The sequence below is a fragment of the Eublepharis macularius genome, chromosome 4 (genome assembly GCF_028583425.1).
Source record: "Eublepharis macularius isolate TG4126 chromosome 4, MPM_Emac_v1.0, whole genome shotgun sequence".
NCBI lineage: Eukaryota > Metazoa > Chordata > Lepidosauria > Squamata > Eublepharidae > Eublepharis > Eublepharis macularius.
This window is the reverse complement of record NC_072793.1, coordinates 69743509-69769640: the sequence shown is the minus strand read 5'-3', so window position 1 is coordinate 69769640 and position 26132 is coordinate 69743509. Positions and strand designations below refer to the sequence as shown.

General features: G+C 40.4%; 1 protein-coding gene across 1 annotated transcript in view; it reads left to right on the top strand.

Moving 5' to 3' along the window:
• Positions 1-26132, top strand: part of SLC22A4 (solute carrier family 22 member 4) — an 86927-nt gene that overhangs the window by 42365 nt on the left and 18430 nt on the right. The window contains exons 2-4 of the mRNA XM_054978425.1: positions 10478-10581; positions 13529-13683; positions 23295-23466. Of these exons, the coding sequence (XP_054834400.1) occupies positions 10478-10581; positions 13529-13683; positions 23295-23466 (431 nt within the window). The remainder of the gene's footprint in view (positions 1-10477; positions 10582-13528; positions 13684-23294; positions 23467-26132) is intronic.

Here is a 26132-nt window from a genome sequence, read left to right as displayed (position 1 = left end):
GGCATACAGAGACTTCCTTTAGAGTTTAATCTTTATTCCTTATTGAAATGAACTCTAATCTTTTAAATAAAGCAAGATACTAAAATATAAAGGCTCATTAAAATAAACCAATAATTGAAAATATGCATGCAATAGAAAGTAAATCTCTTTTCTCAATTAAAGCTGATTTAAAATCAGATTATACTCTTCTATGATGAAATGCATTGGATTTCCAATAAATATAGACACAAATATTCCTCACCTCATGAGCCCCATGGCGCAGAGTGGTAAGCTGCAGTATTGCAGCCCAAGCTCTGTTCATGACCTGAGTTCGATCCTGGCAGAAGCCAGGTTCAGATAGCTGGCTCGAGGTTGACTCAGCCTTCCATCCTTCTGAGGTCGGTAAAATGAGTACCCAGTTTCCTGGGGGTAAAGTGTAGATGACTGGGGAAGATAATGGCAAACCACCCCATAACAAAAAGCCTGTCAAGAAAATGTCATGATGCGACGTCCCCCCATGAGTCAAGTAATGACATCTTTTATACTAATTGACATGTGCTATCTATAAAGATATCTCTAAGATCTTTTCTACAATAACGTAAAATGATTTAGCAGATTCTTCAGAATTTCAATAATATGACATTCTACTAATGCAGGTATGATTCAGGTACATGATAAGCTCTATAAATCTTTAAAAGCTGTCAAAAAGTTATAATGAGATTATTAGTGGTTCATTCTAGCAATTAAGGAATCATTAATCTACCATTGTCCACCTACTTTTAATTGGTTGTCCAAAAATAAAATGAACAGCTGTGTACTACATAACCTACTAAACTTCATTGAAGTTTATACAAAATTCACTAGAATACATGTGTATAACTAGAATATATTGTAATTTAATCTATATTCTCATGACATCAGGAAGTTGTATCAGTAACTTACTTGTTTATAGGAGATATGTGCTTTGTTTGGTATGTAAGAGAAGAGCTCTGTACATAGCTATGTTTATAGAGTCCACTGCTGCATGCAAAGTCCACAGACTAGGACAAAGAGATATTACACATTCTTTTTAGCATGCTGCCTGACCCTCCTTTTTCCATCATACCTACACTGGTATGCCTGGTTCCTTTCCCACTTAGAAGGTGCAAGGAAATGAGAAGGTCTGATATTGCCACTGTGGCAAGAACAGCCCTACTGACCTGTGTGCTGTGCTCCATCCTGCCTTCCAAGGCATGTAGGCAGCATCAGCCATGCCACTCTTCTCCCCCCCCGCCCCTGTCCCAAAATTGGAGGGGTTTTCTCTCCCTCTTTCAGCACACCACTGCCACCAACTGGCCTTTGTAGGAATTACCTGCTGAGAGGGCCAATGCTCCCAGCTTCCCTTCCCTGCATTGCATTTCTGAGCCCTCACCTTATACCTGTGTCTCCCGCTACCTCGCATCTGTTTACCATTGGGACAACTTGCTGTACTTATGTATCACTGGAGGGATTAGCAATAACCTGGATAACATATTTGCCCATTGCAGCTGCTGGCTTTACTCACTTTTCATTGCCTAAAAGTGTCAACTTTAGTTTTAATAGCTGGATCAAACAAGATTTAAAAAGGCCCTACCTACATCTTTGCAAAAATGCCTGTTTTACAGAAATTAATATGATAGCTGCAGAAGGATGCCACAGTAGACACACCTTTTTGTTTTTACTATATTAAACTGAATTAGATTATGTGAGGTTTATGTGACATTCTCATAATGTGTCATTCCCACTGATGTTCAAAAGGAATTTAGGACTATTTGTGCATCAACATTTATCATGCATTGTTTGAGTCAAGACTGATCATCTTTGCTGCTACATCTCTGGTGAAGATGTTATCAGATGTATTACCCAAGGACTGCAGGCTAGAACTTGTTCTAATTAGATTGGACATGGTGTCTGTAAAGACATTCATGTATACAAGGACATAGAAAAAATCTGCCAGCTGTGTGATGTGCTTAAGCAACTAGGCAAGTTTTGCTGAATTTTGACACTTTTCCGAACTAACACAGGGCAAAGTTACATTTCATGTAGTTCCACAGTCATTTAAAACAATTTTCGATTCTTTAACACTTGCTATTTAACAGTTGCTACCTCCAAGTTACTTTTAGCCCTGCTGGGGAAAATTTTCATATCTACTCATTTCCCCCATCCCCAAGAGTAAAAACCATCTTTGATACCAGGTTGCACTCTTAATTTCTCTGAGCAAGATGAAAACAAATGATGTCCCTCAATTGAAATGGAGGCCATTGGAAAGCCAGCAGCGTTCTTTGTATCTCTCTGACACCAAGCAAATCTTGAAAGACGCCATTTTTATACTAGATCACATCACTTTGACCTTATTTACAGCTAGCATTCTCCGCTTTTTCAGTACTGAAACAATTGCTATACGACAGTGATACCCAGTGGCTTGGGAGCCACACTTGGCTCTTCAACATGCCACTGTTGACTCTTCTGAACTCTGTTCTTGAAGTGGCACCTGCGTCATTTTTCAGAAAAGTAGGCGAGGCCTTGCACTGCTGGCTTGTGGCTGGCAGGAAGTTCCGACCTTGAAACAGCTGCCGCTGAAGAAACAAGTAAGCTGCGAGTTTCTCTGAGATGCAGGTTTTATGCCCATAATGGAAGTAAATGTGGCTCTTTTGGTTGGTCGTAATTGCAAATGCGGCTCTCAGTGAGCCGTGGGGTGAGGAGGACCAGGTACCAGGCTTGAAGCAAGGAGATTGGTATGTAATTCACAATTTGAAATGTCAAATCAATATGTTAAGAGAATACATGCAAATAGGGGGGGTAACAGTCATACCCATTGCCAGCATTCCTATGTATTCATTTGATCTTCTGTAAAGAGTTTATTCACATACGAATTGTGTGGTCTCTTGGCTAAGTCTAACACTAGGGACAGTCCTTCCATCATAGGCTGTCTATGCAGATTTGCAAAATCACATTTCTGTCTTGTCTTTGTTATTTTAAAGTGGCCATGTGCTTTCTTAAAGAGGTTTGATTTAGTAATCTTTGCATCACTCTTTAAACATCTGAATTCCTTTCATCCAGGATGCAATGTGCAATTGTTGTTTACTTGAAAATTTCCCTTCCTCTGGAAGGATTAAAATGGACCGGATAACTACTTTTATTTTTATGTTGGTTTTTTAAAATTAATCCTGTGTGTATTATGTGTCGTCAAGTCACCTCTGACCTATGGCAACCCTATGAATGAAAGGCCTCCAAAAGTCCTATCATTAACAGACTTGATCAGATCCTGCAAACTGGAGGATGTGGCTTCTTTTATTGAGTCAAGCCATCTCATTTTAGGTCTTCCTCTTTTCCTAGCATTATTGAATGTGGTGCTGGAGGAGAGTTTTGTGGATACCATGGACAACCCAAAAGACAAACAAGTAGGTACTAGATCAAATCAAGCCTGAATTCTCCCTAAAAGCTAAAATGACAACACCGAGGCAATAAAAGTCAATAATGCAATTAATTCTAAAACCTCTCCAGTAGGAAAGGCAAAGATGTTTTCTTTTTTAAAAAATCTGCAGACCTGTGTGATTCAGGCTTGCACACATTCAGTTCAAACAATAGCAGGAACATATCCCAACCATATGTACAAATTAAAAAATTCTTCCTGTATTAAATTAAAGTGCATTCTCACAAATGAGGGGCCTGAGTGAACAGTGAGGATTCAGTATGAGAACTACCAGTGCAGGCTAACTCGGACACGTTTTTTAAAAAAAAATAAACACATATGATTAGCCTGCTTTAGGACTTCCCAAAAGAAGCAGGAAAAGAAATACCAATATTCAGCATCTACCTTTGTATTGAGGCTCAGTTGTTCTGGCAATAAGTACAAATACTGATCTGGGACATGCTGCTACTCTCTACCTAGCTAATTCATTTTCCATACAAATAATAAAAAACTAGATGCTGAGCAGCTGGAAAACCTAGTTGTACAAAGTTTTTATTGAAAAATACAGAGACACCAGGGGAAAAAAACAGTAAGACCAAATCTAGGTCACCTGCTACAAAGACAATCATAGGCCACTTTTACTTACTCCCTTACTATCTGTTATGGCTTAAACACTGAAAAGTATAGCAAGCAATTCTGTCTGTAGAGGATATGCTTGGTCTTGCAGAAGAACACATTATGCACACAGCAGTAATGGTATGTACTCAGGTATGTTTGCTACATTATTATGGAGTTTAGGAGCTGAGATTTGGCACAGAGGAGGAAGCGTTGTTTAACTCTTTCTATAGTAGCCGAGTTACCTGCAAAAGCCACCACCAACCTCCATAGGCTTGTCAGGCCATCATGATGTTGGCAGTCCTGTGTTTGCCTCATAATGTGCATGTCCAGCTTTACCTTCAGAGTGACACAAAGATGCTGTAATATATACAATTAGCCTCTAGGGAACAGCTTTCTGCTTTGCATGTCTTTCAGTTTTGGCTTTGTGTGGCTCCTGTACACAATTGGCTGCTGCTGAGGAAGAATAACTGAGAGTCTCTACACGAGACATCTGACACATGAAGATTACATGTCGGGAGACGCAATGGTAGCTGGGAAGGGTAGTTTAAATAGAGCAGATGACAGGGCAAAGGCTTTGCTATACATTGGAACTTTGTGAAGGGGCTGTGAAATGCCAGAAGGGAAGCTTCAGCCCATTATAACCTCTCCAGGTTCAAGCTCGACTCAGGGAGGCAGCTCCAGCCGGTTTCCATTCCTCACTGCCCTCTGGTTGCGATCTTCCATAGTTTTAGACTGGAGAGGTGAAATTGACAGAGCCTTCCAGGAGGTGAAGATGAAATTAACAAACCCTCTGAGGAGTGATCTCCAGGGACATCCTGGCTTACATTGCATCTCTTTACACTTGATGAACATGTGCCAAGGTGTCTCCTGTAGAGATACTCTCACAGTCTGGCTGATTGTAGCCTGTGCAGGTGAGAGCTAAATAAAACTGATTATAAGCGGGTGTGTCCTGATATTCACAATACTACAGAAGGAAAGGAAAATGTACTTCAGTAGACAGAAGATGTTGTTTTCCATTTGATTTTACTGTTCCTGAAATCCAGGAGATTTAGTCCTTAATAGGTATGTAGCTAGGATACATGCTTCTTGATAACAAAAGTAAATATTTCAATCATGATCTTTTTGGAAATCTAGAAAGCTTGTATACTAATAGCCAAATGGCAAAGATCTGTGGATACTTACATCTGGAGATTGGAGCCACGAACACACAAGAGAAATCTTCCTTCACACCTGAAAATACCCCAAGTTTACAAAAAAATGTGACCCCTCCCCCAAAATGGGTTAGCCCCTCCCCCCCAAATTTTATCATTTTATCATACAGTGCCTATAGCTTTAATCAGATACCCTCAATTGCTGTTACTAAGCAACCATAGCAGTTCAGCTAGTATTCCAGGCTTGGTTTCTGTCAGGAAAATGCAAGAGGATGGGGCAGAACCTTTTCCAAGGCTGTTTTGGCCTTTGAGGGAGGACTCATTGGGGCCAGGCCCAGAAGCAACCACTAGGCAACTTGGTACCACAAGACTTGAGTGATTCACCCAGGCTTGCAGCTATTCAAAAGCACCCCCCCAAACCAGTGTAGTGTAGTGGTTAGAGTTTCAGAGAAGGATCTTTGAGACCCACGTTCGAATCACCAGTCTTCTGTGGAAGCTCAGTGGGTGACTGATACAGTCATATACTGTCAGTCTAACCTGTCTTTCAGGGTTGTTTTAAGGATAATATGGCAGCAAGGAGAATGATGTAAGCTGTTTTGGTCCTCATTGTGGAAAAAAGGCAGTATATAAATGAAGTAAATTAAGAAATACAGGTGAAGGTGGGTAGTAGATAAAAAGTTGTTTAGTGGTATGGAGGCTGCCAGGAGGAGGGAAAGAGGAAATAGTGTAGGGAAGGGGATACGGGGGAAACTGAAGTACCCCCTGCAAGTCCTTGCAGGACTCCTGCCACACAAATTGACCCAGGTCTGCCAGTACCATGCAACTGGATCATAGGGGAAAGGTTACTGGGGCAGGGAGAGGGGAAAGTGAAGACAGGGCAGACAAAGATGGGTGGAAAGGAAAACAAAGCAAGAAAAGGAGGATAGGCTATGGGATGGGCAAGAGGGAAGGGAAAGAGGATATGACGGGCGAGGGAAAAATAAGATCCCCCCCCCCAAGGCCTTGCAGGTCCTCCATTTGTTTAATCTATTTCTTTACTCTCATTCTATTTCATTCCACTTCTCCCCTACCATGGTATTTGTTGTTAAAACTGTTGTAAGTAGATGAAAGCTTCAAGCATGAGAATATAGAGACAACTGGTAAATTTCTGCTGCACAAAAGCAAGCAATTTTGTTCTTGTCTGATGTATTCAGACCCTGTGCAGAACTATAAATCATTTTGAATATTGAAAGGCTTGTGCAAAGGTGTAATCTAAGCTTGATGGGAATAGATAGGGCTGTTGGCATTTTCCCCATTTCTTTGCTTTCATCCAAAAATTGCCTGGCCTAGATTCACAATCATATGCACAGCCCACGTAAGTTCACTGTAATATGAAGTTAATTCTGTTTAAACACATAGGTGTTGACAATAATCTTATGACTGTCATAAGTTGCAAGACATTGATCAACAAGTTATGTGACAAGGGAGCTGCAAACTACAATTACATCCTACCCTAGCTTCATTGATGGTCTAGGAAAGCAGGATTCATCACTTCCTACATCTCTGGCAGCTGAAGGTCAAAAGACTTCGGGATGCAGATGACTCAGGTCCTGGTGTGGGGGCAACATTAAACACTCATTTGAAAGTACCTTTAGCTAAAAGAGATTTAGGATTTGTTCTTCAGAACTTAGGAGCCAGGACTAAAGTTCTTGCACTGAGAGCGGAAAATAGTTGCAATGTGAAATTGTGAATACCTTTTTCCTCTTAAGGGTACAATATAAAAGGAGATAGCCCAGTTTTTATGGATGAACAGCACTGAAGTTTTCCATGTATTGAAGGTGAGTCAGAGCAATTATGCTATAAGATAACACCGGGCAAAAATGCAAAGGCTAGGTTTGTGTACTGTGAGTGGTAAGGCCATGTACTGAATGTGGATCAGTGCACCACCTTTTCTCATTTCTTCCTTATATATGTACCATCCTCAAAATTTCAAAATTCAGTACTTCCCTAATTCTGTATTTTGTTTTCCTACTTCCATCTTTTTACTCTTATCAATTTGCTTGCCTACTCTTTCAGCTCTCACATCTTACCCTAATGATAGGCCAACACCCCCTCCCCTCCCGCTTATTTCAGATTTAGATTCACTCCTCAGCCAACCAGTGGCATCGTTTGATGGAGTGTAGATTAATAGTGACTGCTCAGGTCACCATCTTGAACTCTTGTTAGTGTCATCAGGAACACTGTAGGTTTCCTAATCCCTCCCCTCAAAATTCTTCCCAGCAGCATACACGAGGCACCCTGTATTCTCTTACCTGGCTGCAGGGGTGAGAAATAAGTTGTTCCCAGAATTCTTAACATTGGGACAGCCACATTTCCCCAGTTCTTGGTGTCTGGGATATTGCTGAAATCACAAAACAGTTGGTAGGTTTAGGAGGGAGGGTTATTATAGCTCTCAAGGCAAGGGCTAAGGTTAAAATGTTCAGCTTCATTTAGAGACAAGCATTCTAAACAACTTATTCAGTGACAGACATGGTGAATTTTGGTGACATTATCTCATTATTATAAATTTATGATAATAATTATCATAATTATAAGTTTTCCCCCCTAGTTTTCTTAGTTCTATGCTTATTACTCTTTACTTTGTTTTTTTAACACATTTGTTAGTTGCTTTTCAATTTCAAAAGTTCTCCAAACAACTTGCAAAGCCAGCTGAAGATCCCCTCCTTCAAGTGTCCAGGTGCCAGTGGTGAGGTCATTGGAGGGAAGGAAGATACTGGCCAGCCCCCCCCCCCTTGTAATTCACACAATACTTTTATTGGGACCAGCAACAATGACATGACAGTCTGTGCAAGCTTCTAAATTCTCCAGAACTCTTGCTCAGGCTAGATGTTACAATATAAAAAATATGAAAAGGAGGTGCGGGTGATGGTGGAAGGAATAGATACACCAGACTTTACCATCTGTCTTCATATTTAATTTTTATCAACTAATAACATTTTCGTTATAAACATGTATCACCTGACTTTCCTTCTATCATTTTCTTTATTAAATTAATTTTGTTCTTAGTTTTCAGCTGTATAATTTAAAAGAAGCTCTCCATTTATCCTGAAATTCTAAAATCTGTTGCGTATAAGGGAGGTTAATTTTGCCATTGTTACATATTCGTATCATTTATTCTTCCATTTATTCTGAGCTATTCCTGAGCCCAGCATGGAAGCCTTTCTTGCTTTTCTCAGTTTCTATGTTTTCTGCTGTTGTGGCTGCATTGGGTTTGGCAGAGTTCTTCATGGAGGATAGGCCCATCAGTTGCTCCTTATTCAGAGGCAGTAAACCTGTGAAACCCATGCAATATCAGGGAAAGGTAGGGTTGCCATTCCCCCACTGGGGGCGGGGGATCCCCAAATCCAGCTTTCCCCCCCTGCACCCACTTGCTTGGCTGGCAGGGGGTGCACCCCCTGGGGAGCCCCCTCCCTTGGCGGCATGGCATGTCCCCGGGCAGGGGGCGTGCTCCCACACTGCAAGAGTGGGTGGCAGCAGCAGCAAGAGCAGGCTGTAGCTGCGAGCGTGGCCGCTCGCTCTCATTGCCACTGCTGCCGCCTCTTGACACCATGGCCCCTGTGCACCAACTGAGAATGTGTGAGCGGCAGCAGTGAAAGCAAGTGGCCATGCTTGTATCACGAGCCCACGGTGGCAGCAACAAGGGCCCCCTTTGAGCTGGGGGTGCCCTTTGACCTGCGTGATTATGTCACTCTCGGTAGTGATGTCATCACACGAGTCGGGAGCACTCACGTGTGGAAAAAGGAAGCCGGGGTAAGTACCGGCTCCCAGTCCCCCGTTGGGAGACTACAGGGACCTGAGGATCCCCTGTCGAGGGACTCAAGGTCCCTGGCAACCCTAGGGGAAGGCCTTGGTCTTGGCCTCTGTGCCCTGTTTTTCAGGCTTCTTGGTTAACTAACAAGTTGGCCACTGTGTGAAACAGGATGCTGGACTAGATGGTGCAGTGGTCTGATCTAGCAGGACTCATCTTACACTGTAGGGTCATAGACTGAAGTAACTCTGTACAGAATATCCTTAAAATGTCCTACCTCTGATCAGCATCAAAAACCATAGATGAAGATACCTTCTGCTCACATACTTGACTCCCTTCTACCCCCATTTTCCCCCCAGACATTCTGAAGGAATAGGCAGTCTATTTGTATTCTCTTTTCTTATGCATTTTCTTGAACAGCACAATAAAAATCTCAGCTGGTAAGACTGCAGAATGGAAGGACTGCAGAGTCCTTCCACAGGCCACATGGGCATTTGTCTGCCCATGAAAGATATATGATATAAAACACATGGTTTGTTATGGAATTACCCACTAAAAGCTTTCTTTCCTCCAGTAAATCTAGCAAAGGAATACTTGCTGATTTTTGAGAGGAGAATGGGGTGGGAAAAATAATTATAAATAAATTAGTTGCAAACAGAGTAAACTGTTTTTCTGAGGCCAATAAAATGAGTACCCAGCTTCCTGGGAGTAAAGTGTAGATGACTGGGGAAGGCAATGGTAAACAACCCCACAAAAAGTCTTCCAAGAAAACGTCATGATGTGATGTCTCCCCATGGGTCAGTAATGACTTGGTGCTTACACCTTTACCTTTAAACAGAGTTTATACCCTTCTAAGGTCATACCTTTCTAAGGTGTAAACCAGTAAGCTTAGAAGGGTGTAACTCTGCTTAGAATAGCTATGTAGGATGCTGATTGACCTCTTATTACTGTACTTCCCAAGATGTCTGGCTCTATGTCACCATAGCAGCTTTGCGTCCCTATTCTTTTCCTGATCTGTTGGGGCTCTGTAACCTTTTCTTTTAACTCCAAGTCTTTATGAGCTCATCTTAAAAGGAATTCTCAAGAAGGCTGAGGTATCCACTGGCTTCTACCAGTCCAGTTTCAATTATGTGTTTTAAGCAGCCTTGATCTATGGTGAAAGGTGGGATATAAATGTTTGAATAAAGAAAATGCACAGCAATGGGCTTGCAGCCTAGGCTTCCTCTCTGACATGGCACTGCTAGTGTGTACCATTACCTTCACCTCCTTCCCTGCTTGGACTTGCTTACTCAAGCAGCTTCTGATGCGGACATGCAAATAGGTTTGCTACAGTCATGAAGTGACTCTGAGTAACAGTTCAGTGAGGTATAAGCTTTATGTGGAGTTTTAACTGTGTTTCAGGCTGACAATTTTCAAAGCACATTCCCCTCTTTATTAACCAATCAACTGAAATCCAAGTTATCACCTAAAAACATTACAAATGACATGGAACTTGCTATGTTTCTCTTGCAGTGGAATCTGGTATGTGATGATGACTGGAAAACCCCCTTAACGACATCTCTGTTTTTTGTGGGTGTGCTTCTTGGATCCTTTATATCAGGACAGCTCTCTGACAGGTAACATACATGCTCTTTTCTACCTGTATGAGGCCTAGCACAGTTAAATTTTTCAGTGCAGTAGAGTAAACAGAATGATTGTACTAATTTCACACTATGTAATCCACCTTGAGTCTTGGTGAGAAAGGCGGACTATAAATGACATAAATAAAAAAATAAAATAAATAATGTTAGATTTGAGAGTAAATTCCAACGCCATTGAATATGTTCAACATTACGGCAGCAGACTTGAAAGTTTTCTGGACCTCATAGCCAATTCTGTCATTAGTTTTTAGACTAACCCGGGCATATCTCATTAAAAAAATGCATATACAGTTGTTTTGTTGTCGCATCCTATTCATATATGCCCTGAACATTTAATGAGTTTTCATTTGCATACACACATTTCATACTTGGGTATGCAATAACTAAACAAAACCCAATGGGAAAATTAGCCTTCCTGGTTTGTTGCTTGATAGGTGAATCACCCAGAATATGTCTTCTGACTACAATCTTTGGAATAATAATTTCTAAGAATATGTTTCAGTCACTTTGCACTTTCTTATTCCATCAATTAATTCCATATATATTACTTTTGGCCTCAGAAGGGCTGATTAACACAGTAAGGTGTTATTGGTGATAGAAAAATTATTTGGAATGCTTAGTCATTTTGGTGTACAGGCAGGCTTGCAATATTTAAATAAATAAAAAAGCTAGAAGTCTCATAAAGTATATAGTTTTTAAAACACTGGTGAACTTTTTAAGGTAAAGCCTTGAATACTAAAATCCATTTGGTTAAAATAAATAAATAGTGACCCATAACCATAATCCAAAAGCATTGTAGTGTTTACTTTCAAGTCAGAAAATGAACCATAAAGGCCAATCTAGGGCAGGGCTTGTAATCAGGGAAAGTGGCAATAGTGAACATCTGGAGCCATCTGGTTACTGTACAGCATCTCTACTAAAACTTACTGGAGGATTTTGTTGCTCTCCAGATGTAGAGCTGCGAACATCCTTTGCCCCAGCTCTCCTCTTAGGCATGCACTACACAAACTATATCATCCTCTAGAAAGCATAACTGAACTGATGAGTTGTTTCAGCAGCATAGATGTTCATCGGTTCATGAAATCCAGGCTGAGGATATATCTCCTTGCCGCCTTCATATCCAGTTGTCCCAAGCAAGAGGGGAAGGTGGAGGGGTGAGGATCATCACCGTCCATATAGTGCTAATAACCAGAAGAACTATCCCGAATCTTTAGCTCTAATGTGATGCCACTTCCAGATTTTTATAAGATCAAAAATTTCTTTTAGCACTTCTTTGCACCACAAAGAGTTTTATACATCAGTTTCTGATACAGAGTATCCTTTCACTTTTCTAATAACAAAGTGAAAGACGAATGCAGAGTAAAACAGCCATGTGGAAGCAGCCATGGAAACAAATCAGGATGGTCTCTTACCACCCCATATACATCTCAATGCAATATTGAGGAAAGCAAAACAGATTTTGTGGTTTGGTTTTAAGATGATTAACTTTAGTGATTCATATCTTATTATATGACATCGATGATAATTATAGTGACTCTTATCTGATTACATTGTGTTGTCATTCATTGAACAGCACCGTAGTTGAATGTAAGCTATATATGCTTGCATAATTTGTGTGAATGTGTGTGCACCATCAAGCTGCTATTGACCTATGGTGACCCCCCAGCAGGGGGCTTTCAAGGAAAGTGTGAAGCAGAGGTGGCTTAACAGTGGCTTCCTTTGCAAAGTCTTCCTTGGTGGCTGCCCACCCAAATACTGACCCTGCTTAGATTTTGAGATCTAATGAGATTGGGCTGTACCATACCCCCTTCCTCTGCATAATTTCATACATTGGTGATATTCTGCAGCACTAGACTAGACTCGCAATTCTAAATTACCATTATTGATACTGGTTTTGGTATAAGGAGCATGATGGATTGATGACCATCTTAATTTGCACTGTAGCTTGGCATTATTAGATGTCTTTCAGCAACCGTGCCATAAATTGTTCATAGTGTATGTACTTGTTACAGTACATACCCAATTCCCTGTTCCTTGGAGTCTTCCTCTAATGTTACAGCCCAAGAAATACAGGTTTAAGGAGGCACATGCCAGCCTAGACATGCCTTACAGTGCAATCCTAAAACGAGTTACTCCAATCTAAGTCCATTGAAGTCAATTGGCTTAGACTGGAGTAACTCTTCTTAGGATTGCACTTTTAGTCATCTACTGCTTGTGTAGCATCTGCACTGAGGCTGGTCACTAGTGACGTACTTCCACATAGATGACTGCACATTTAGCCTTTATTGTATTGGAAATAATATGTATCTGGTTTCAAATACAAATTTTGTCTACTTGTTTATTAAAATAATTATATCCCACCTTTCCCCTGTGTCTCAGGGCAGCTGGCACAGTTAAATAGATTAACAATAGATTAGAACCCCAGACAGCCCATCTTCACCCCCAAATGCCTGCAGTTTACACCCCATTAAAAATCCTGATGAATAAAAATATCCTTGCAGTGCTTTGTTTTGTGGTCTTAGTGTTAATAGTGATTCTTTAGTATATTCACTTTGGTGTACTATTCATTTTTTAAAAAATGTGCCTAATCAGTCCTAAACAGAGTTATAACCTTCTAAGTCCATTGATGTCAGTGGGCATAGAAGGCTGTAACTGCTAAGGATTGCACTGTCTAGTTGCCTGAAAATAGTTACTGGACTTAATTACTGGAAACAGGTGTTGCCCAGGTGAGTAATACATATGTAAATGTTTATAGGTAGACCAGTGTCTCCAGCTATTATAGGACAACGGGCAGGAGGAACACCAGCTCCTTGAATAGCACGGACTTGCAAAAAGTCTCTTTGCCTTTCCTAGCACCTGACAAAAATAATTCTGGAGACTGGATTATAGATTTTTTTTGCTTGCTTGTTCTTTTCTCCAAAAGGTTTGGCAGAAAGACCATTCTGTTTGCAACTATGGGTGTACAGACAGGTTTCAGCTTCCTGCAGATCTTCTCAACCAGCTGGGAAATGTTTACAGTGCTGTTTCTTATAGTTGGCATGGGACAGATCTCAAACTACGTTGTGGCCTTCATATTAGGTAAGAACATGTCTGATCTAGTAAACTGTTGTCCAGTGTGGTATTTTGATGAGGCCACAAGAACCATTTAGAAAGAGACTGTGGCATTCTAAATTAAAGGTGGCCCAGGTTCAGTCAATGACATCTCCAGTTAAAAGGATCAGGCAGTAGGTAATGTGAAAGACTTCTTCGGCCAGAGACCCTGGAGAGTAGACAATACTGACCTTGATGGAGCAATGATCTGACCCAGTATAAGGCAGCTTAATGTTTATAAACAGAAAGAATGGATCAACATCCGTGGAAGTTAGAGAAAGTGCCAAATGCTGGAAAATATTCCTGTCTGATTATAGTGGCAGCAATTTTATATCAATTAAAGTACAATAATTCGAACAATATAAAGTTTAAACAAACTGGGGAAAGCACAAGGAGAGAAGATGTCAAAAAGCTGTTGTAAAGTAAGGTTCTCTATTGCAGTACGTAGCATTTGCCAACTTTTATCTTACGAAGGGTGAATTATGAGGGAAATGCTGAGGTTCCCAGGTCATGATTCTCTTGTAATTCCAAAACAAAAGTAGGATGGTTCTATAGGAGGATTAGCAGACATAATCACTCCATGGTCAGCCTGTTTTCCTCTGTCAAGTGTGTCTTGAAGGCAGAAAAAGTCTAGCTGAGGACTATCTGAGAGAGGAAGCATTGACAGGAGTGGGAAGGGTTAAGGTAGTCCCAACATCTGATTCTGCCATTGAGCCAGGAATTAAAATAACCAAAGGCAGTGATGAGGGTGGGTTGCTTCTTTAAATGAGAATACTTAAATTACAAGCTAATGGCTTATTCTCTGAAACTTTTCTCTTAAAGAAACAACTGTGTTATGCTAAGTTATAGGCCTGCAAAACTTTTGCTCTACCAAGCTGTATGGAAGCCACCAACCGTGTATTAAGGCCTGGAAGGTGCTTGACAAGTTCCCTGTGTTTGCAGGTTTTGAGAGTCAAGGAAGGTAGCTTTACTGAGTTCCTGATTGGCATTATACATGGCATTATGGATCTTGAATAGTAAGGGCTCAAAGTAACCTACTTATAAAGACAGTTTGGGGAAGGGAAGTGTAATGTCATCACTAAAATAGGAAGGCATGGTCCTCCAAATTTTTAGGATCCTAGTTAAAAATAGTCATTTCCCAGCAAGTAAAGTAGACAGTAAACAGAGTTCTCAGAAGAAAATGAGTCAGGGACCTTCCAACATGAGAAAAGAATCTGCTGTACTGTACTCACAGTACAGCAACAAGTTCAGAACTGGCTGAAGGAAAAATACGCCAAAACATGGTGCCATAAATTGATTGGAAAGGTTTCAGGGCCCAGAGAACTACTAGGCCTAACTGTGAAAATGGTTATGCAATTCATACAATTTATTGCAGGCACAGCCGGAAAGCTGTGGAAATGGACATTAAACATCACACAAAATTGGTGGAGTTGCTGAGGTTAGCTTGGAATCTACCCTCCCCCCAGAAAACAGCTGCAAGGCTGATCTGCTGTAACACACCCTACATAGGTCTCTCCTTGAAGTCAACTCAGAGACTCCAGTTAGTGTAAAAAGCTGCAGATCAACTATTACCGGGAGCTAGACAGAGTGTGCATATTACCCCCATTCTGTAGTCATTCCATTGGCTACCCATCAGTTACCAGGCTCAGTTCAAGGTATTAGCTATCACATACAAAACCCTTCATGGCCTTGGGCCATCCTCATATCTACATGACTGCCTCTCCCCTTATGTGCTGCAGCATAAGTGATGCTTATCTAAACGGCCTTCTGCAGGTACCACCCTGCAAGTTGGGCAGAATCAGCAACTATCTGCATTCTCTGTTGTGGCCCCATATTATGGAATGGCCTACCTATTGAGGTTAGGAAGACTCCTAATCTCCTGGCTTTCTACAAACTATGCAAAACTGAATTATTCAGGAGGGCTTTTTTACACAGGTAATAGGGCTATGTTGTATTTAAATGGTTCTGAGAGATGCTTTGGAAAAGGGCTAGGCACTGTAGACTCTACTACTGTGTACTTACTGCTGCTGTAAATTGCATTGTTTATGGGATGTTCTTGCCATAGTTCATAATGACTTCTACACTGTAATCCTCTTTGAGTCTCACTGAGAAGGGTGGACTATAAATAACATAAATAAATAAACAATAAATAAATATAATTTGAGGATTCACAGGATTGAACAGGAAGAAGGAAAAGACATGGTGAGCTTTGTGAACCAATAGCTCTGGTTTCTTCTTCTGTTCCTCAGCATCTCAATTGAGGACTTGGAAAAGTGCATAGAACCCTGCACCCAAGACACTTTATCATCTGTTTTGTTGGATTTTAGCAACAGTAATCTATTCAGAACTTCACAAGATTAAACTTATACTGTACAAATATTCCTCAGTGTCAGTGTTTCAAGATCTGAGCCTGGAAACCCTAAAACTGCACACACTGTTCTTCTTGTAAATAGAAGAATGAGCAACAGGTTGAATCTGGCTGACTTTTTTTGCTCAGTCTCCTCCACTTTGCCTCCTTAGTATAGTCTTTTTGTCCATGCTGGTCCTGTGGTCCCCATCATAGCCTTTTTTGATGGCCAAAGAGGACTCCCTCCTCACTTTTTCAACTGTGGAATAACTGGTTGTATCCAACATTGTATCTTGAGGCTTTCCATTTAAATTAGTATGGCAAACCTGGTTAACTGCCACACACAGGGAAACCCAAGAAATGCTACTGTATTTTCAGATTGCTGTCTCAGAGGTATTCTCAGACTCCAATGAAGATGAGAAAGAACATTTGCATGATAGTTGACACAAATCTAGGAAGAATTAAAAAAAATAAAACTTAGATTGAGATGCAATCATATCGGATCAAATGTCCTGCAGATTTTTCCAGCTGTCCAGTTCTTGTAAATCTTAATTAGATGCTTAAACTGAATGGAGTATAGCAAATGGAGATCATACTGTGCCTGCCCATCTCTCAGATAAGCTTCTGTATTGTTTTAACAACAATTTGTGGTTTCTTTACTTGTTCTTCTTGTTCTGTTACCTAGTTCTAATCATTTGACAGTGAAATCATAAACAAAGTTACTTCTTTATGGATAAGGCAAACTAAAAAGTTTTGCTGAAAGATTTGGAAATACTCTTAAAACTAAAGCTATTAACATGAGTTTTACCTCTGGGTATTAGTGTCTCATTTACCTGGGCTCAGAAAGTGCTTGTTAAATTCAAATGTAGCCTAACTAGAATTCAGAAAACCCAGATTTATGTGTTTGGCTTTCAACCTGTAGGACAGCAGAATGCAGCAAATTTTCTTTATCTTTTGTCTATGAACTTTAAACTACACCAAAGAGATACAGGGCAGCCATCCAATAAAGTGTGACGAACCAACCAGACATTGTGTTACAAGAAATGTATCGCTAAAGGAAATGATATAAAGTTCTTAAATATTCCTGTTTTGGAGATCACTTAAAAAAAATTTTTTTCAATCAAACAATGCCCTGAGGAGTGGCATTGCTAGATATGTTTCCAGACAAAATAAGGAATTCAGCACACCCAGATATAATTAGTTGTTTCATGATTGCTGCTAGAACGATAATCATTCAGTTTTGAAAAACTGAAAATGATTTTAAATTCCAAGTTTGGTATACACACTTGAGATGATAGATTTTCATGTAAATGTACATTTGAAACTTCTCAGAGGGCAAATTGATCATGAAACATTTTATTTGGCATCATTATGTTAATTTGAATTCAAAATAGCCTTTACCTCCAAAGCACTGCTGGTTATTTTGTGAGACATAGTAACCTTTTCATAAGAGAGGAATATTGTGTCTTCAGTGTTATCTGTCATTATACTTATTGTTCCTTCACGTTGAGAGAGATCAAGATGGGTAGCCCGTATTAGTCTGTCTGTAGCAGTGGAAAAGAGCAAGAGTCCAGTAGCACCTATAAGACTAACAACATTAGTGGTAATGTATGAGCTTTTGTGAGCCGCAGCTCACTTCTTCAGATACCACAGATACTTCTTCAGTATCTGAAGAAGTATCTGAAGAAGTGAGTTGTGGCTCGCGAAAGCTCATACCTACCTAATGTTAGTCTTATAGGTGCTACTGGACTCTTACTCTTTTCCTTTACGTTGTAATCTCTAACTCTATATGTACATGTTGTTTGAATAAAAAATTAACACGAAAAGGAGTTAATTTCACTTTCTTTGACTCAAATCTAATATCTTCCCGGGTAAGGCTCACCAATTAATGTTTTTACAGATAATCTTAACAGAAATGGGTGTAGCAGAGTACAATTGAAAATCTGTAATAGTAATAACTAAGAATGTGTTAATCAGACTAAATTGAACAGGTACTTTTAAATAATGATTTTTTAAAAAAATCTAAACAGACATATACAGCTTACCATAAAATATGTATTCCTGTATAGTCGTATTAGTGCCTACACTATACCCAAAACTTTACAGAATAATATAAGGAAGAAAAGTCTGTGACCAAAGACATTGAAGTCTTCACTTACCTTCATAGCCATTGAATCCCCATATCTGAAAGACCTCTGCCCTTGTTTGATATTTTTGTCATCTTACATTCTTGGCATCCACTGGAGCCTGTTCCTTTTCAGTATAGGTTCCCACTTCTTTATGAAACAGGCACCATCCTTGGAGGATTATTATGAAGGCTTGCAGCATTTTATTGTTCAATGAAATTTAAGTTTCACACAATCAGGGGTTTTCTGGAGTTTTAATGCTTTAATTGAAGTGTGCTGTTGTTTTAATTGTGCTTTGACCCACAAAGGCAGAGGAGAGATATAAATATTTTAGTAACATTAATTAAAATTTTGACAATTGTTAGGAGACAGATATGGGGCAGAGAAGGAAGAAGCAAGACTAGCAGACACATGGCTTACCATTCAGTCTCTGCTTGGTGCAATTTAAATAAGCTGTCACAAATGATGGCTGCACACTATAGCCACACCTACCAGACTGAGCTCCATGGAAATACAGATAATGGTTTTTTTGGGAATTTTCTCCCATTCCACAAGTTATTTTCCAATGTTGGCATAATCTTCCCTGACACTATTTAAATGTTTTTATTTAATAACATGACTTAGTTTCGACTATCTTAAAAACGTTTCCAGAAAGCCTACTTTAAAAGACTTAAAGGCTAACGTGGTAGATATGATTGAAATGCTCTGGTGCCATCTCTTACGTTTAATATGATTTGGAGAGGGTGGATGGGGAACTTTTTTCTTTCCAGTACTGAAACAAACTGTGTCTTCTTGAGCTAACTAGCACTATTTATCTCCTACTAGGACTGGAGATTTAGGTAAATAATATGTATCACCAAAATATTTAATGCTTTTAACAAATGAATTTTGACACGTGTATAAAAATGTACGTTTTGTTCATGCCTTGCTAGGTGATGAATATTTGTGCAAGAACAGTTGTGAAACCATTCCTGTCCCTGCCCTCCGCTGGCTCAGTCGGCTTTGGTCATAGTGGCCTCCTTTCGCTTGTTGGGGTGTCCCCAGCCTCAGAAAGAAAGTGTGGGGGGTAGCATCATCTGGGTCTCTCTTCCTCTCTTGAACTAGCTCTGGCCCCTGGGCACTCTGGTCAGACAGTGTCCGATCCTCCTTGTCCTGTTCCTGGACTTCCCATTTATTCCTTCATCAGTTCCAGCCCCTGCCCCCCCAGGCCTGTTCCCAGCAATTGTGCAGCTACTCTGACTGCACTAGGCAGCCACACCTCCTGGCGGCTGGCCTCCGGGCCCAGTGGGGCCTCCATTGGGCAATACCCGGCTCCTCTCTCTGTGCCTGTCTGCCTGGCATTCCCTTCCTTCCTCCAGGCATCTCAGGCGCCTGGTCACCTTGGGGAAATGTCGCGGCTGCCGCCAGGCTGCTATCTGTGGTGGTGCCACTACTGCAGCCCTGACTCATGGGCCATTCCCCCCTTGCCTGCTTCCGTGGTTGCTAAGCCCAGCTGCTCCTGTGGCCTCTGAGCTGCTGCCTGAGGCAGCATTGGCGGCATTGGTTAAGTGGCCTTTGTCCCTGGGCCACTCCCTGGCTGTTTGGCCGTCAAGTCTCCCTGGCCTTGCAGCTCTGGGCTGTCCCATAGCTGTGGGTGTGGAACTGGTGGCAGGGAGCACACTGGGACTGCTGCCTGGCCTGTTGAGTCTCGTTGCAGCCTCTCCACCTTCAGCTGCAGCTTCCATGGCCACTGCAGTGGCCGACCTGATGTCCTCGCCCGCTGCTGCGGCCTGTCTGTCTTCTCGGCCTAATGTCACACTCTCCCCAGCACCCCCGAGTTCTCCTGTCACCAGATGAGTACCTGCACCACAGGGAGCTGGAGCTGGGGCAGACGACTCTGGGCGGGCGCTGATGCTGGACAACAGTTATGGAGCAACTTGCAGTGCAATTCTGTGCAGAGTTACTCCAGCCTACACTCATTGATTTCAGTTAACTTTGCTTGGAGTAATTCTGCATAGAATTGTGTTTGGACATTTCAGAATACCAGGGACAGTTGTAGCATTTAGGCATCCTAAGGTGCTCTCGGTGAATTTAAACTATGTGTAAGTTATCTGATGAAGGGAGCTTTGACTTTGGAAACTTATACCCTGGAAATCTTGTTGATCTTTAAGGTACTACTGGACACAGATCTTGCTGTTCTACTGAAGACCAACACTGCTACCCACCTGAAACGATGCTTAAATTGCATCTCATTTTCATTTTCTGGCTAGCAACATCTTTGATATTTTTTATTTCTTATTTGAACAGATTTTTAAAAATGAATCTTGAGTCAATTTTGTTGTATCTTCTTATTAAAGGGAGGTTGGTTGCAATTTTTTTTGTTTGTGCTTATTAGTTAGTCCAGAACCTAAAGAAATTCTGGAGCCACAAGCTTTAATTATCTGGGCCAGATAATTATTTTAATATGTGAATGGATAATTTGCATGGTTCTACCTGTCACTTTTAAGAGGTTTTTTTAAAAAATTAGATTTTGACTGGGGACAGGATTGGAAAGCATTGATACTTTGGACTCCTGTGAAACTTGGGAAGGAAACAGCTACTCCGTAGGGTAGGGGGTCATGGATTGAGAACATGAAAAATGATTCTGGTTGTTTTGCAAAATAAACTGACTAAGTCCCCATTCAGACTTTCATCTGAATATGTTTGGAGTGTATACATACTAGAGCAATTGTTTTTCGGACATTTTTATTTTCTTGATGTTAAAAATACTTTTCCAACCAGTGATCATCTTTATGCATATTGTCATACATGATCACACTGTGCAATTTGTCTTACCAAATCTGGGCAGCCTTAACACTGTGTTGCCATGCAATTTGGCAAAATAACTATTATTTATGAGTATCAGTGGTTTTAAAACTGTGTTCATAGGAACACTGTGCCTCTCAGAAGCCCTCTTTGCCCTGTAAGGAGTCTCAATGTCACTTATTGTCAGAGCAATACAAGGAAGACTGCTGGCCTTTCTAATTCCAATGGAGACATGCCATTTGTTTTTGTTTTCATCTTGCTCAGAGGAACTAGAATGCAACCTGACATCAAAAGCAACACTGTTCATCTACTTGCCCACCAGCATTTAGCACAGACAGGCGAGAAGAGGGCTTTAAAATCATGGTCGGATATATTTCTTTTCCTTCCAACACCTCTTTTTTATTTATTATATTGTATCATCCAGCCTAAGGAAAATTTTTGGAGACTAAAAAACTTCCGCACTGTTTTGTGTCATTGTAGCTGGTCCTAATAAAAGGTATTTCATGGACTGTGGTTTGTTTTTGTTTTTTAATTAGAGTCTGCTTGTGCAGCCTTGTCAGCATTATGAGCAAACAGTCAGATTTGGGGTAATGTATATGAAGCACTTTTAATGCATTAAAACTGTTTATAAGAGCTAGGTGTCATCACTGATATAGAAGTCCTTCAGTTTCCACAAGGGAATAATTCACTGTTCTCACCCTTCACACAAAAAGAGACTTCAGTGAGTTTTCTTCTTCAGAAGTTTCTTTCAGTGAGAGGTGCTGGGAAATGGAAATTGGCCTGGTATCTCTGTGGACTGCGCTAATGTGGCAGTTTTCTTGTTCTTTGCATTTCGGTATAAATTGCCATATCACAGCCTGTATCGTCTATTCCTAAATTAGAGTGTTTTCTTTTTAAACTATGGTAAGACATAATTAAGAACTATACTTAAAAGACATTCTAAAATGCATTTCTAGTCAGTGTGTACTATGAATATAACCTTCCCCCTTTCCTCCTCGTCCTGTTTAGGTAACTTATAAGTGTAATAACTAACATTGGGTATGAGCAAGCAGTCCAAGGGTTTTTTGGTTTGTTGTGTTCCATATGTAATAAATATCAGTATGTATGAGCAGTTTGGAGAGCAGATACAAGCATTCTTCCCTTCTCAGTAATACAAACATTCATACTCATAGTCACCTTGTGTATCTGATTTTATGATAGGTTCAGGACAGACAAAATACTTTTTTACATAACACACTATTTGTCTTACGGCATTCACAGCCACTGGCATAGATGCCTTTTAAGAAAGAATTAGACTGATTTCAGAAGGAAAAGTCTGTCAATAGCTGTTAACCCCATTAGTTAAGTGGAACTTTTATTTGCAGAATTTAAATGCAAAGTGATAGAGACAAACAGGATGGTCTTCATCATATTCTTGCCTTGCCTTTTTGCTTCTAAAGACATCTGACTTGCCATTATTCAAAACACAATGTTGGGCTAGAAAAGGTTTAGTCTAATGCAATAAAGGAAATATACGTGTTGAGGCATATTCTCAATAATATGGCTATGCTGGTGTATCCCCTTACCAAAACTGGATTTTTCAGTTGTTCTGTTGCACCATACACATTGAATGACATAAGCTTGGTTGAGAGCTAATGGTTTGCTGCTACATCAACAACCTTTGAAGGAGATTGAGGATTGTGTGCAAGTCTTCCCTTATACATAGTGAGTTGTATATTCACAGCAAACCTCATAGATTTCCTTTACATCTGAACCAACAAGCTGTGTTTGACTTCATTTGCAAACCAGGATTCTGGAATCTGAGAACAAACAATTGTTTTCAGGTTTGTGTATAATGGCAAACTGGTCTGCTGTAAATTCTGGGTCCAATTATGTTACCATTTCAGTCAAAGTCTGGAGGGAATCCAGACGCTACATGTTATAATTTGTAATTTAAGGTTTTTGTAACAGGCAGACCTGACTTTGATGGGACAGTCAGATGTCAGATGTGAAGGAAATTTACCAAATGTTCAAGGCACCAATTCAGATTGGGAATGTGGTACAGGAGGAGAAAGTGTGCTAGCCTTTCCCCTGCACTGTTTTCGTAACCCAAAATGGGAAGGGAGCACTATATGTCCTGTTTGCGGTGAGAGGCTGCACATGTAGCCCAGTACACACAAGTCTGGAGAATTCTCCATGTAAACTTGTTTATGTTTAGTCTAATTTTAGGGCATACCTCTCTCGAAATACTGTAGGGGAAATGTCTCATTTTAAAGACTGTGTTTATATGCAATAAAATATTGTGGGTAATGTTAGGGGGGGAAAGAGCTAAGATGCTAACCCACACTCCTTGTTTTAAACAGGCACAGAAATTCTTGGCAAATCAGTTCGTATTATATTCTCTACATTAGGAGTTTGCATATTTTTTGCAATTGGCTACATGTTGCTGCCACTATTTGCTTACTTCATCAGAGACTGGCGGATGCTGCTACTGGCTCTGACTGTACCAGGGGTATGCTGCGTTCCACTGTGGTGGTGAGTTTAACTATTCCGAAAGGTGTTCAGCTCCAGAAAAGTGCCCTCTGTAGCTAACAGCCTTCGACTTGCATTGTTGTATTACCAGCTGGGTTTTAACAGCCTTTCATTGCCTGGATGTATCGTCCCCCCTTCCTGAAACTGTGGTTGCCTTGAAGGTCAGACGTATTCTCTTAGATAAATTATCTTTGTCCTGAGCCTCACTGTCTCTTTTGGGGTGGTTGAGTGCATCATCTGTTGGCTTTTCAGCGCTATTTAGAAATCCCTAGAGGGATATCTGATTCCTCCAACCACTTTATTGCCTTTTTGTTATCTCTGATATTGCTGGATGATCTCTTATGCAACCTTTCCTTTTCTTATTCTTCTTCCACCCCCACTTGGAAACTATAAATCTTACTGATGAATTACTTTTAAATTGCACAATGTTGGTAGGGTATGTGCTTCTTCTGTCACACTTTTGTCCGGCAATTCTTCATGTATCTTGGTATGTGTGTATGTGTGGTGCCCTCAAGTCATCGCTGACTTATAGTGAACCCTGGTGGGGTTTTCATAGTATAAGACTTACAGAGGTGGTTTACCATTGCCTGCCTCTGCAACCCCGGTCTTCCTTGGAGGTCTCCCATCCAATTACTAACCAAGGCCGCCCCTGCTCAGCTTCTGAGATCTGATGAGGATCAGGCTCTCCAGGGCTCTTCAGGTCAGGGCATATCTTGGGATAGCATACATCTTTCTCCCCCTCCCTCACTTTATCTTCACATCAACCTTTTGAAGTGCGCAAACCTTTTAATCCTTTTTAAGGCTAGTCAAAAAGTGGTGTGATTAAAATCTGTCCATACCTTATATGATACTTCAGATAACAATCTCCGTTGGATAGCTATTATATTTAGGCTATGCATTGGTTTGCTTTCATGACTTTTTTGCAGTTTTGTGTCTACAAACAATCAGGGTCGGGGAAGGCGCTAAAGAAAAACTACATTCTAGGGATGTCAGTAATATGGTAGAAATATGATCTAGTCTAGCCAAGTAAAATAACTGAATAGAGCTCCATTGTGACCAGATGATCATTATGCTGGCTTCTATATGAAGAAGCTGACTCTGTTAACTAGAAAAGGATAGTGAGGACATACCTACTTGTCTGCTTGATTTGGTATTTACTTCTGTGCTTGAACTTCAGGGTTACTTAATTTGGCATGTGACGTTGAGCTTCTCCAACACCTTAAGGCATTAAGATTAACTATATTAGCTCATTAGGACATAGCTAATTTCTCCTTTCATCAATTCTAATATCAGGTAACTGGCTAAATATGTACATAGTACGTAGTAGTTGTTCTTTTATTCATTCCACTGATTGTGTCTTCTTCAGATGGCATTAACACCAGTGAACTTCGCACACCAAAAAGAGTGTTGATAAACTTTAAGGTAGCAGTGCATAACTTAGATGGCTGCTTCTGTATTTTTATTGACTTGAAAGTCACATTTCTATATTAACCATAAAAACTATTATGTTACAGTTTTTACTCAGTGTGCTTATAACGCATTCTCTGCATCCCATACTGTCTTTCTTAATCTTCTGCAGGTTTCTCAGATACCCTCAGTTAACACTTCTTTTTATTTATTTCTACTTCATAGCTATCACTTTTTCTCATCTCACTCTGCACCACTACAGGTCTCTGAATCCCATCTATTATCTCACTCTTTTTCATTCTGCACTTTAGAATAGACTCTTTTCAAAGGGGACCACAGGATTCTCTGAATCTATCTGTATAGGTCTCTCGGTACACCATCTCATAATAACATTCGATTTATATACCGCCCTTCAGGATGACTTAACACCTACTCAGAGTGATTTACAAAGTATGTCATTATTATCCCCACAATAATATCACCGTGTGAGGTGGGTGGGGCTGAGAGAGCTCTGGAGAGCTGTGACTGACCCACGGTCACCCAGCTGGCTTCAAGTGGAGAAGTGAGGAATCAAACCCGGTTCTCCAGATTAGAGTCCTGCGCTCTTAACCACTACACCAAACTGGCTCTCGACACCTCATTTAACTAGCTCTCAACACCTCATTAACACCTCATTTGTCTCTTCTACTCCCACAGATACTGATACACCCCATCTTTCAGTTCCCTTCTCATGTTCAGTTCTTTTCCTCTTTAATATGCCTCAAAACTATAAGTGAGTACAGAACAACTTAAATAATTACCAGAATTCAATGGCTCAATTTTAAAATGTTTCTTTCCAAAGATGTATGTTACTAAAATGAGTACATTAGTTTCAGCCTCTAGAACTACAAGGGAGCTGTACACTTTGAAAAGTTTGCTCCCTAGAAGTAATCCTAAAAAGAGTTGCACTTTTCTGAGTCCACTGAAGTGGGTTAGATCCAATAACTACTGTTGAGCTTTTCTTTCATTATTTCTGTTTCGTACTCCTTATTTCTACTTGCCTTTAAAACCTTGAATAACTGAGTTCATAGCTAGTCTGTGGCCATATATTTTTGCCACAAATGAAGAGAGCACATTTTTCCAAAGGCAAAAACTGGTATCTTGGAGCTAACAAATGGAGCTATGTTTCACTTTCCCAGTTCTTGAGCCAAATGTCATGAGGTTTGAAGTTTTGTTGCAATAGACTGAAATCCAACTGGGATTTCTGTTAGCTTGCTTGTCCG